The 12,730-nt window shown below is 54.2% G+C and overlaps 1 protein-coding gene across 1 annotated transcript; it reads right to left on the bottom strand.

Moving 5' to 3' along the window:
- Positions 1-8,460: 8,460 nt before the first annotated feature.
- GBX2 (gastrulation brain homeobox 2) lies at positions 8,461-10,788 on the bottom strand. The gene is made up of 2 exons (XM_068407914.1): positions 10,255-10,788; positions 8,461-9,853 (listed from the first exon to the last, which is right to left on the bottom strand). Exons 1-2 carry the CDS (start codon positions 10,754-10,756, stop codon positions 9,330-9,332), a joined length of 1,026 nt encoding a protein of 341 aa, XP_068264015.1. The 5' UTR covers positions 10,757-10,788; the 3' UTR covers positions 8,461-9,329.
- Positions 10,789-12,730: the final 1,942 nt, after the last annotated feature.

The following is a 12,730-nucleotide window of genomic DNA, read 5'->3' as shown; positions in this document are numbered from 1 at the left end:
TGCACTCGACGCACAGCACCGCTGCCAGCAATTAGCACTTATTTATTTGCATTCTGCCCCCACCGATCTCCACTCCGTGACTTCCAGATCTGTTTGTTTTTAAGCCAGGGAGACTCCTTGCCTTTTGCCAAAGAGAGGAGGAGAAGAGCTAAAGTGGCAGAAGAAAAAAAGGGTGATGCTGTGCCATGGGGCAGGAGTGATGGAGGGATGCGGAGCTGCAAAACCGTCTGGAGGGCTTTCCCATTGCTCGGGGAATTAACATCAGGCTCCGAGGGGATGTAACATGCCTGGGGTTTGCTCAAGCCTTTGAAGAAATGGCTCAGCATCAGTGCTGCCAACACTGAGGGCTGCTTGTTGCTTCGTTGGAAGAGAACCTTCCGATCACCATTTGCAGTAGAAAATAATCATTTATGGTCATTTTGGCGCAGGAGCAAACACTTCGCATCGTTTTGGAGGATTAGCGGAAATCAGGGGCCAGGTATTTCTGTCTAATGAAGTGAGGGCTGGGATCCCAACCGGCCTCGAGTTGCCAGAGCTGGAGGAAGGATGCGGTGGAGAGACAAGCAAATGCCCCATGCCCATGGGCAGCTGCCAAAATGAAGGGACTGCAGCTGGAGGGAGCAAAGGGGTCCCCGAGTGCCAAAACACCTCGTCCTGCAATGCTGGCAGCAACGCATGGCCACGTGTCTTGAAATCTGCCTCTGCTTTGGGCCTTATGGGGGGGGCTTGCATCTACTTTGCAGGCAAGAAGAAATCCCTGAGAGCCCTGGGCCTCTGGGCTGGGATGATGTTTGTCAGCATTTTGGTGCGGGTCCTCAAAACACCAGCTGGGTGCAAGAGGGAAGAGCTGGAGCAAGGTGTCAGAGACGCATGTGGCTGTGGGAAAGGTGGGGGAAGCAGCCTGGCCCAGGTAAAAAAAAACACACAGCACCCCCCGGCCCTGCATTCACCCTCCCAAATGGGTCTTTGGAGGCATCCTGCAGCTTCTGGGAGGTTGTGGACTGGAAAGGGATTGTGCTGCAACTGAAGCGGAACAGGGTAATGCCCCCACACTGCCCCAACAGCATCAGGGCAGGAGCCCCGGTGAGTGTGGGGGCACCGAAGGCTGCTGGGAATTGCCCCAGATGGATGAGCGTCTCCAATTGCTGCTGAGGAAAGTGGGTTTCAGTCCCACCTTCCTTCCTACCCCCAGACCACTCCCCTCCTCCTCCTCCCCACCAGACATGCAGCATCTTCAGCTCCCGCTCTGCAGATCCAACTGGTAATGGCCGGGCTGATTGACTGCAGATTTCCCTGTAACTGAGCTTAATTAGCAAGCTAATCAGGTCTGGAGATGGTTCCAATTTATTTATTGGCTGATGGCTGCCACTAATCGGCCTGGCCAGTTAATACTGGCAGTGCTGAGGTTTGTGCCAGGTGAACAAAAATAACGTCAGGATTTCACCGTTTCTAGCACTCGGAGACGGCAAAATTTGCCCTGCAAGTGCCCGAGCTCAGATGCGGGCAGAGTGGTACCTGCAGCATCCCCTTCCCGTGGGGTGAGGGAGGGTCCCAGCACTGTGCCCACCTCAGACCAGCTCTGGCGCACTGGGAGGATGATGCTTGCAGGCGAGGATAGAAAAGGGGCATGTTCTGCCCTTTGCACGCTGGCTGCGTAACAGAGCTCAAACACCCAAAATAGTCCCTGTGGCAGGGACAAGGCATCCAAAGACAGTGTCATCCATGGGTCACCTCTTTTGAAGGTGACCCTCTTACAACTTGTGCTTCTTCATTCCCTCCAGCTGCGCAAAAGCAATATAAAAGAGCATTTTATTTTACCTTTAAAAAAAAAAAACTAAGGGGAATTTTTCTGGATTTTTCTTTTCCCCTGGAATTCCCAGGAAAATGGCATTAGTGTTCCCTGGGTTTGCTGGAGAATCTCTGGGCTGATGCGGGATGTCTCTTGAGCAGAGGCAAGGAGAAAGGGAAGCGATGGTGCTGTGGCAGAGCCTGCCTCTCTCCTGAGTGTTGGGGAGCCAGGGAAGCAGGACTTGTTAATTAAAGCATGGTAAAAAGGTCCCTTCCCTCAGCTACTGTCCTTCCAGAAGGCAAAAAGATCCCTTCCCTCCCTCCCATCCCTCCATGGCAGTCTCTGGATGTGGGACGTGGGTGTGGGATGGCATCAAGCAAAGGAAGGAAGGGAATGGGATTTCCACACCTTCATGCCCTGCCATAGAGAGGAGCCAAAGGGAAAGGGAGGCAGGATGAAAGGGGAGACATGGCAAAACAGCTGGAGAAGGCACTAGCTATATGGCAAAAACCCACACTTAGCTAAAGCATCTCTTCCCTGAAGGCATGCAGCCCCGAGCTGAAGACCCCGAGGGCTGGAGAGGACCCCCCATGCCTTCTTAGTTGGCTCTGATGTTTAATGGTCCTCCATTTTTTAAGCAAAAAACAAAAAAAAAAAAAAAAAAAGAAAAAAAAAAGCCTTGCTTCTAATTTGGGTCGGTCTGGCTTGAGCTGCCGGCATCAATTCTCACGCTGCCGTCCTCCTGTTGATTCCAGAGCCCCTTAGTGCCAGTATTTCCTCCCTGTGAAGGTGCTTACGGACAATAATTGAGTCGTTTCTCAATCTCCTCTCTCCAATAAGGCAAGGAGGTGGGTGGGTGTCAGACCATCGGGCGTTTTGAGGGGCTGCAGCACCCTGGTGATGAGGGGTGACAGTCCCAGTGTGGGACCTCCCAAGTGCTGAGGACCAGCGGGGCTGGATGGAGCATCCTTCTCAGGGGGCTGCGGGGACAGGGTTTGCGGGTGATGGAGCCGGTCCACACCAGGCAGGGAGATGGGGGATCGTGAGCTGGATGAAGGCAGAAAGCCCAGACGCAGGCAATGCCCGTGGCACCAGGGGAGTGCAGGCAGGCGGGCGGGTTTCATGGCTGCGACTCGGAAATCTCTTGCTGGAGAGGGTTATTAGAGGGAGTAATTGGGATCACCTCACTTTACAAATGTTACTTTGCAGAATGAGGCAGGAAGACAGATCGTTCTCAACTATTATTCATTAAGGAAAGTCCTTTATAAATCCCAAATTAACAATTTCTCTTATGGAGAGACTTCCTATTACCCTTCTTTCATGGGAACTTATTGCCACTTTGGAAATGGGGAAATATGAAAATAATTGGGGAGGGGGGAGAAATAGCAGTTGTGGGCTTAGGAGCCGAGCATCTGTTTAAAAAAAAAATACAGATGTGTGTCTTAAAAATTACCATTACCCTAATACAGAAAGGCAATGGTTTTGATAGATACTGTTAGACCACAGCCATAATGATGTTCATAAAATCCCAAGTGGCTTCTTAGCAATGAACAGGCTATTTGTAAATGTTCGCACTCGATGGCGTATCTACAAGCAGCGACGGTTTGCAGAAGGTCTTTGCTATCATCTGTCCTCTCCATGCAAAGAGATGAATGTCAGGTGGGAGGGGGGAGCAGAAACCTGCCGTTACTGGTGCCAGTTGGACTGAGTAACTCTTTGCACTGATCCTTGCCGTTGGGGCTGCACACTGTTTTAGTTATTTGGGGTATGTTGCTGCATACTGGGGGGGGGGGGTCTGTCTTGGTGTTTGGTGGGGGGAAGAGAGAATTTCAAGCCAAATCTTCTTGATGTTTTGGGTGAAAAACACTAAGAAAAAGATGCTTTTATTTTTTTTCAAACAATGGAGGAAAAAAAAAAACCAGTTATTGCTACTTAAAAACTCTTTGGTGCCTTCCAGATTTGGTGCAGGGCCTTGAAATATGGCAGGAGGGTGACCTGGTAATTTTAGCGTAGGGGTTTGGGGGGGGGCTCTGCATATTTCACAGGGTGCTTTACCCCCAGCTGCCAGATTTGGGGTGATAGGACATATCCTGAGGATGCTTCAGGGATGTGCACGAGAAGGCTTTGGGTAAGGAGGTGTTGACGTTGCCCACAGAAGTCAGCTGGTTCGCTTCGAGCCAGGGTTGCCAACCAAAAAAGCAATTACTTCATTTGTATAACTGTGCCTGTGGCTTCTTTTGGCTGTTCTGGGAACACCAGCAAGGGAGGCAGATGTCTCTTAAAGGGGTTTTGGGGGCCATACCCACATTTTCCTGCATCGTTTCTGAGTTCAGGTGCTTTCGCAGCAAGAATAGACATCTTGAACAGGAAAACAGCAAAGATTTCTATTTAGACTTGGGCAGATGCAGTTTTTGTCACCCCAGGTAACATCAGGAAATGTTACCTTTAAAAAACTCATAAATCACTGCTAATGCCCCTATTTGGGAGGCCAGTTTGGGGTACTGGTACCCTTTAGAGCAGCTTGGGGATGTGAAGAAGGAAGCTCCAGGCATTTGGCAACACACGTTCACCCTCTGAGCTCCGTCTCCTCGCTGTTGCTAACACGCTCCGAGAAAATTATAAATGGGAATCCCCAGTTTGTCTTTTGCTTTGTTAATTAATAGGATTTGAGCATTAAAACTGCTCCCCCAGAGTCGGCGATAGGCCCTTTGCCACTAATTCAGGCCCCTTGCCACTAATTCAGTCTTCCTGGCAGGTCAGAGTAAACACCCCATATTTTACTTCCATTTTTAGATTATTCCCCTGCCTTGTAATTATTTTCCCGGGGGACAGCGGGGGATTAATTCCAGGCGCCCGTTCCTCCGCAGATGGTGGCATTGCCCTAGCACTGAGGCGATGCGGCGCAGAGGATAACGCCGCCGATTTGAAGTCCATTTACCCGCTGACGAGAACAAACGTCGTTAAGCCGGGTCTGTACTCCTCTTCCTCAGCTCCTTTTATAAAGAGAAGGGAGGAAGGACTCGCTGCTGGGTCATCCCTGCCTGCGCCGGCAATGCCGTCCTCTGGGTGCAGAGGGATATCGGGCATCGGTGGGGAGATGCTCGCGTGGCTGCGTGGGGGGTCCCAGCCCCAGTGGGTACCATGGGGGCTTGCGGGCACCTCAGCGTGGGCAGCCCTTGCTCAGGCTTTGGTCTGAGCGCAGCAAGGGGCTGAGGCTGTCTATTCCCAGGGTTTTCTCCACACTGGGTTGTTTGCAGGACACCTGCAGCAGGCAGCTTCAGGGTTGCCCTTATCAAAGGGAGAGTGAGTTGTTTCACTTACAGCTAAAATTCTATATGATTTATCTATATGACTTAATCTCCCGCTGGGGCTGGGATTCAGAGCACCCGTAAGACCAAGAAAACGCTGTGTTTTTTCTTTGGGGCTGAGATGTTGGGAGTTAAAACCGAGGTTTTAAAATCCACGTGGCTCTGAAAAAAAAAATAACCTCCATCCCTCTTTCCTCCATCAGGCCTGCTTGGAAAGGCAGCCTTTCCCTTCTCTTCTCTGGCTGAACCGCAGGGAAAGTTGGGCGAGTAAGTTTGCCGAGCCGGAGGGAGGGAAGGTGGCACAGATCGATTGGCGAGTTTAATAGGATCAGGTCAGTGTAATCCTGTTTTAGCCATTGTAATTCAGGCAGCCAAGGAGACCTCAAACTATAGGGGAAGGGGCTTTTAAAAACCTCAGCGGTCCTGCCACAAAGCCAGAGGCTGGGGCCGGGACAAAAGCGGGCGAGAGGATGAAGTGGCTTGAAATAAATAGATTAAGGCTCTGTATGGGCCAGGCGTAGCGGGAGGGAGAAAAGAGCAAGCGAGGGGCGGGTGAGCATCCCGTGGGGAGGGGGACAGGAAGGGACCCTGCACCCACAAGGGATGCGGGCGCCTGGGTAGAGCATCCCTTCCTGCAGTGGTGTGGCTGGTTTGGGGCGCAGGGTGGGTTTCTGCTTCAGTTGGAGGGGGGGATTTATCCCCCCCACACCACCGCATGTGTTTCTGAAGGGTTGGGATAGGCAATCAATTTTTATGACGTGATTTATAATTCATACAGGTTGTCTTCGTACATATGGTGTTGCTTTTGTGTGTCAGGGTGCCGGGTGCTTTATGACGGTGACGACGGCAGGAATTTGCATTGGCGGCCGCTCCCCGGGCTCATCGCTCTCCTTCTCCCCGATGAAGATTGATGCGGCCCTGTGGAAGCCCGTGAGGAAGGGGGGGGGGGCCGATCCTAGGGGACAGCAAGCCCAGAGGGGTGGGTGTCTCTTGCAGGGGGTAACGTGCACCCTTTGGGGATGCTCAGTCCTTGGGGGGGGTTATTCACAGCAGGGATACGGACCCCCTCGCCCATCTCTCCAGATACTGGGGTCAGCCCCGCTGTGGGGGACGTTTGGTGAGGAGGGGCCCCACCATCACAGTGGATAACCCCAACGAAGGTGGGGTCCGGCACCCCCTGCCCGGGCACAAAGGGGACCTTGTCGGTGGGGCAGCCACATCCCCGGGGGCAGGAGGGGCAGGTAAAAGGCACAAAGCTGAGCCTGCCCAGTCCCAGCTGAAATAATTAAACCAATTAAGTCAATACAAACAGAAACAAGGTGGAAGGCAGAGCTGCCCCCTCCGAGGAAGTGGAGAGGGGGCGCAGCTGGGGTACCCCCCCCCCCCGGCCCTCTGACCGACCTGCCCTGGCATGCACTGAATTTGTCCTGTCTCTGTGGCAGCCCTGGCATGCGGTGAGTTTGCCGGGTCGCTGCGGCAAGGGGGTGAGAGGGAGGGATTTAAAAGTTGTGATGTCTTATTTAAGAGGGAGGCAGCACACTCCTCAGCCAGACAGAGAGGGGTGGCCTCCTCCGCCGCCACATCCCGGTGCTGCTCAACGGCGGTGGCTGGGGGCTTAGAAATATATATATATTTATATATATAAATATAAAAAAAGGGGCTTTCCTAAGGCAGGCTGGAGGCAAGGCGGAGAGGAGCGGGCAGCTTTCCTTCCCCTCTGACTTCGGGCTGCTGTGAAGCGGGCCGGCATTGCTGCTGCGCTCCCCGAGCAGTGCAATTATTTGATCTGCAGATGTAAGAGGAATTTATTGTAACAACAAATATAGTGATGTCAAAACCCAACCTTGGATTAAAGCCGGCAGCCAAAGGGGAAGTGTATTAATTTCAAACAGCATCAGAGGCCAGTGCCTATTAGGACGAGCTATTCTTCAGACCCCCCCCATCAGAATTAATCATTGGGAGTTAATTTGAAGCTCAGACAAGTTGCTGTTAATTTAGTGCAGGGAGGACGGGATGGAATAAAAAGCTGAGGTGCTGGCCGGGCCTCCTGGGTCTCATTAATCAGCGAGCTGAGACGGCCTGGCTTGATTACAATTTGCAAAAAAATTCATTAGAGCCTGGGCGATTGACAATTTTTCTCTCTGCCTGTGATCTGACTCATTAGGCAGCCAAATGAAAGCCATGATGATGGTGATGATGACAGCTATCAACCCGCTCACTTGTTTATCTCCTTCTCCTCCGGCCCCCAGACAGGGGCTCCCCCCTCCTCCCCAGCCCCAAAGCCCCTCTCCTGGGGAAGATGAAGGGGGGGCAATGGGGGACCCCAACAACTTTGCTGTGCCTGGGGTAGATGCTGGTTTGTAGAGGTGCCCCGGGGGGGGAGCAACGGTGAGGAGAAGCTCTGCTCTTCCCTAAAATATATCCCCCTTCCCATGGTGCGGGGTAGACCCGTGGAGGGGGGGGTACAGCCGGGCTGCTGCTCGCCCGAGCCGGCTCCGGGGTTGCTCTGCTTGCCAAGCAGCATCCCCTTTGCACCAAAAGGAAAGCAAAATAAATGAAAGTAATTAAAATAATAATAAAACCAAAGCGGTCCGAAGAGGAGCAGCGCTGGGAAGCCCGGGGGTGGCCGTCCCACGCGTGTCCTGGCTCCCCGCTCTCTCCCGCGCCAAAACGAACCCCCAAAATATTAATAATATTAAAAATAATAAATATTTTTTAACCAAAAGGAGAGGGCAGCGGCGGCTGCTGCCGAAAAGGCTGGAATTACCGATGAGTTCCCCGCGAGTCCATATTATTAGTTACAAACTAATAATAATAATGCATAATAATCAATAAGTGATGAAGTGGAAGGGCTGGAAATGACGTGACCGCCGCCGGAGCCTCGCCGGCACCTCAGGAGCGAATCGCTCCCTTGAATGACCCCCCTAGTTTAATTTTAATAGACACCCACCCCCTCCGCACCCCCGTTTTCCACGGGAAATTAAGGCTTCTTCATTCCCACCAGCCCCCGACGGCCAGTTTTACCCTCACAGATGCAGCCGGGATGCGGAAAATGGGGGAAAAAAGGGGATGAAAAGGATGCGGAGGAAGGGGGGAGGAATGCGGGACCCTCCGGCCCCGACACCCCCTCCCCTCCCCGAAGCCATCCACGTCTATTCGCACAAAAAGCCTTTTTCCATCCTCCCCCTCCGAAAAAAAAAAAAAAAAAAAAAGGAAACTTTTTGCCCGTCTCCCCCCACCCCGACAATAAACGTGGCTTCGCAAAAAAAAAGGCGAGAGCAGCATCAGCTCAACCCCACATTCTGGACAGAAGAGCCAGGGGATGGAGGGCTTTTTAATCTTTTTTGTTTCTTTGTCGGTTTTTATTCACAAGACTTAGTTTGCTTTTAAATTTCATAACTTAGAAGGAAATAAGCTACATTGAAATAAATTAAACACAATAGAGAAGATCGTGCCTTTTTTTTTGTCCCCCCCCTCTCTTTCGCTGTCTTTTAAACATGGCTTGGGAGAATAGGCAAACCAAATCGACAGAAAGCCAGGCAAAAAAAATATATTTAAAACCTTATCGCCCAGTGCCTGCCACTCAGCCATCGGAAATAAAAACCAAACAATTAAAAAAAAAAAAAAAAAAAAAAGCCATGAAATGAAACTCTGAGTTTTCTTTCGTTTTTTTTTTGTTCTCTCGTCTTTTTTACCTTTCGCCCCCCCCTCCCCCCGGTAAGAAACAAAACCCCAAAGATGGCTAAAGGCGTGCAGCGGGTTTTGCTGGGGATGTCTCGGACAGTGAGGGGGGAAACGACGGGGGAAAATCGCTGCTGGATGCGACGCCGATACTGTACCGCATCTGTGGTCCCCATCACAGCGAAGGCAGCACGAGTACATACAAAGTTGGGGGGGCAGCGTAAAGAATAAATTATCTGTGTGTCTCTTCCAGGGTTTGACATTCCTGCTCCGAACCAAAAACAGTTTCCAAGCCTCTTGCCTTTGCAGACTCTCACTCGACTCGGTAAGCGGAAAGTTTCGCTTTAAAGTTCGCTCGTGGCAGGGATTTGCCGTGCTCTCGCGTGGGATTTTTTTTCTTGTCGGCTGTTGTTTGCTTTAGGGTTTTTTTGGTTTTGTGGGGTTTTTTTTGTTGTTTGTTTTTTTTTTTTTCTGCGGGTGGGTTGTTTTTAAACCTCCCGATTTGGAAACTTTTCCCTCAAAAACTTGTGGTTCTGAGCATAGGGAAGAGATCAGGGTCGGGCTTGTTCCAGCTGCTGATGCTGACTCCTGATCGCAAACCTGCTGACGTGCACCGGGATGGGTACCACGATCTTAGGGTTTCGGGAAGGTTCCCCTGTCTTGGAGTTGGCATTGCCTGCTTTGACCCGTTTCCATTTAGCCCGTCTGTTCTGGAACCAGATTTTCACCTGTACCTCGCTGAGTTTGAGGGCGTGAGCGATCTGGGATCTCTCTGTCAGGGACAGGTACTTTTTGCAGTGAAACTCCTTTTCCAGCTCCAGCAGCTGCTCACTGGTGAAGGCTGTTCGCCTCCGCCGGTTTTTGCCAGTGGACGTGGTGTTGGTGGAATTGGGGGGGTTTTGGGGGTTTTCCTCCAGTGTGTTGCCAGAGTCCTCTTCCTTGTGAGCCGCCTGGCTGGGGATGTTGTCGTCCGAGCTATAGTCTAGATCGCTGTCCATGGAGAAACTTTCCTCCTTGCCTTTTGCATCCTCGTCTGCTTTGGGGTCCTCCTTCCCCTGGCCCCGGAGAGCCCCGGCTAGAAGCGAAGCAGAGGCCTTTCGTTACCATTTAGTACCCTCCGTCCCCCAACCACTACAATCCTCCCCCCCCGGCCCGCACTTCCAGCACCCAAAAATTCTTGGATTTGGGTGTTTGGAGGGTTTTTTTTGCATGTCTTTCTGTTGGCTTGATTTTATTGTTATTTTTTCAAGCGGCAGGGGCTCGCAACCTCCCTTCTCCTCCCTTCTCCTCGGCCTTGCGGCCAGCGGCCCCCGGGGGCCAGCCCTGCCTCTTCCCGCGGGTCCCCTGTCCCCGGGGCCGCCCCTTGCCACGACACCCCCCCCCCCCCGCCCCCAGCCCGCCCCGCCGGGGGGTGATGCGCGGAGCGGGCAGCGGGACCCCGCTCCCCCCCCCGCGACGGCTCCGGCGCTCACTCACCGAGGGAGGCCTGGACGGCGTCGGCGGCGGGGAAGGGCAAGAGGGCTCCGTCCTTCCCCAGGAAGGCTTTGCCGTCGTCGCCGCCGCCGTCCGAGGGTATCCCTTCGGCTTTATCGAAGTTCCCCGGGGGTGCGAACTTTCTGGCGGCTTCCTGGTGCTGGGGGGAAGCGGGGAAGGTGCCGGGCAGCGTGGCCATGAGGGTGGACGTGAGAGCCATGCCCTGAGCCAGGCTGGAGCAGAAACCCGTGGGCAAACTGGGGAGTTGGTGGTGGTGGGGATGGGCGGGGGGCAGCGCGGGTTGCAGGGCGGCCGGGGGCGGCGGCGGGGGGGGCGGCGGGAGCACCACGGGGCGGTAGGGCATGAACATGGGGTAGCCGGTATAGACGAAGTGGCCGGGGGTGGGCGGCGGGGGGCTGCCGATGAGCGAGTCGATGCTGAAAGCCGTGCTGCTTCCCAGCGGGCGCTGCATCATCATCAGCGAGGGCTGGAAAGCCGCGCTCATGCCGGAGCGGCGGCGGCAACGACCACCTTCCTCCTCCTCCTTCTTCCTCCTCCTTCTTCTTCTTCCTCAGAGCCGCGCAGCGCCCACGCGTGGGGCAGAGCCGGGGCGGAGCGGGGCCGCGGCCCGCCGCCGCCGCCCGCACATCGGGGCTGAGCCCGCTGGCCCCCCGCCCGCCGCCGTGCGCCCCCGCGGAGCCCGCGCGCCGCCGTGCGCCCCCGCGGAGCCCGCCCGCCGCCGCCGCCGCGCCGCTCTGCCCGCCCGCGCTCCCCCGCGCCCCATTCACGTTTTGCCCGGCTGGGAACCCGGCCCGCCCCACGTGGCCACCGCCACCGCTTCTCATTGGGTGGGAGTGCGGGGTGGGCGGGGCCTAGCATTGAGACCACGCCCCTGGCACCTCCTCTCACGCCCCCCCCCGCGCCACCCACCGCCCCATTCAGCACCGCCGGACGGGGCGGCCCACGCGTGAGCGCCCGCTGCCCCACCGCGGCCTCCCGCCCCGCGGGGCCACCGGGGACCTCCGTGGGGCGCCCCGCTCCCCCAGGGCTGTGGCATTCCCCATCAGACACACCAATTTGGTGCCTCCAACGCATTGAAACTCCCTTTTTTTAAAAAACCCTCTATTTTATTCACTCTTTTCTCTCTCTCCCCCCCCACCCCTTTTTTTTTAAAAGCCCCCAAATAGGCTCCATGTGGTTCTGGGTAAAGTCAGCCCCTGGCTTGGCTTTGAAATTGCTTCTGCAATTATGTAAAAGAGCCATTCAGCAACACGGTGGAATTAAAAGTGATGGAGGGCTGCTCCCTTTTTCTCCGGCGAGCCTTCTCATGTTGGCCGGCTCAAAGCCTTTTTCCAACACGACGTCTTTGGCGAGGACAAAAGCTAGAACAAAAAAAAAAAAAAGGAAAAAGGAAAAAAAAAAGCCCCCAAACTTGTAAATTGAACGTCAAGGGAACTTAACACAATTTCAAAGGCCATAAATAATGATAAAGGGACCAGGCGAAGAGGCAAACCCAGGCAATTAATGGAGGTTCCCAAGCAAAGATCAAGTGGTTTGGCAAATAAAATTAAATGGGAAAAAAAAAAAAAAAGGAGGGGGAAAAAGAAAAAAAAAAAAGGAGGGGGTTTGGCTGGGGGTGGGATCCCCCCTGCCTTTGGGAAGTTGAAGCCTTCCTGGGACAATGGCGCCAGCTATGCCTCTGGGCTTGGTTTTGGGGGGCTTTTGGGCACAAACCACGACTAAAAGTGGCTTCTGGCTGGGGGGCTGGTTTCCCAAAACCAAGGGTCAGCAGGAGATCCTGCTCCTGCCTGGCCTGCCTGCTTGGGAAGCTCTTAATGACCCGCTGCTCATTTCTAGCTAATTGATGCTCATATTTTCTGAGGGAGGATGGCAGATGCCAGGCCCGGAGGGGCTGCGCACCCCAGGAGGAAAGTGACACCCCACGGCAGCCGGGCCAGTGGGTGCCAAGGAGGGGGACAGCCACACTCTGTCCCCCAAATTCCACCCCTCTTGGCTGGCCACCCTCCAGGCCACAAAACCCCAGAGGGCACGTGGGGGTGAGGCAAAGGGTGAGTGTGGTCCCTCAAGCATCGGCACAGCTGCAGGTCCCAAGGGACACCCCTCCCTCAAAGCAGTGGGGGCTTTTACCCCCCTCAAAATGTGACCATTGTTTTTTGTCCCCTGGGGGGGGTCACAACATCCAGCCCAGCCCTCAGCAAGTGGCATTTTCAGCCCCCCCCAAAAAAAAATTTGCTGCTAATTCCCCCCACTGAAGCTCGGCAGCCCCAAACGGGGGGCTGGGGGCTGCCCCCCGCCCCATGCCTGGATATCTGGGTCAGTTTATCCCCCCAAGTTTCCAGCCAACATCTGAAACCGTTCTTTTCTTGGCTGAAACGATTAGCGGGGGGTTATTGCTTTTGGGCCTCGGTGCAGTTTCACCACCCCGTCCTGCATCTGGCTCCCCATCCCCATTTTGCTG

The sequence above is a fragment of the Nyctibius grandis genome, chromosome 9, assembly GCF_013368605.1.
Source record: "Nyctibius grandis isolate bNycGra1 chromosome 9, bNycGra1.pri, whole genome shotgun sequence".
Classification (NCBI taxonomy): domain Eukaryota; kingdom Metazoa; phylum Chordata; class Aves; order Nyctibiiformes; family Nyctibiidae; genus Nyctibius; species Nyctibius grandis.
Note: the sequence above shows the minus strand (reverse complement) of the source record. Positions and strands in the feature narration are given on the sequence as shown.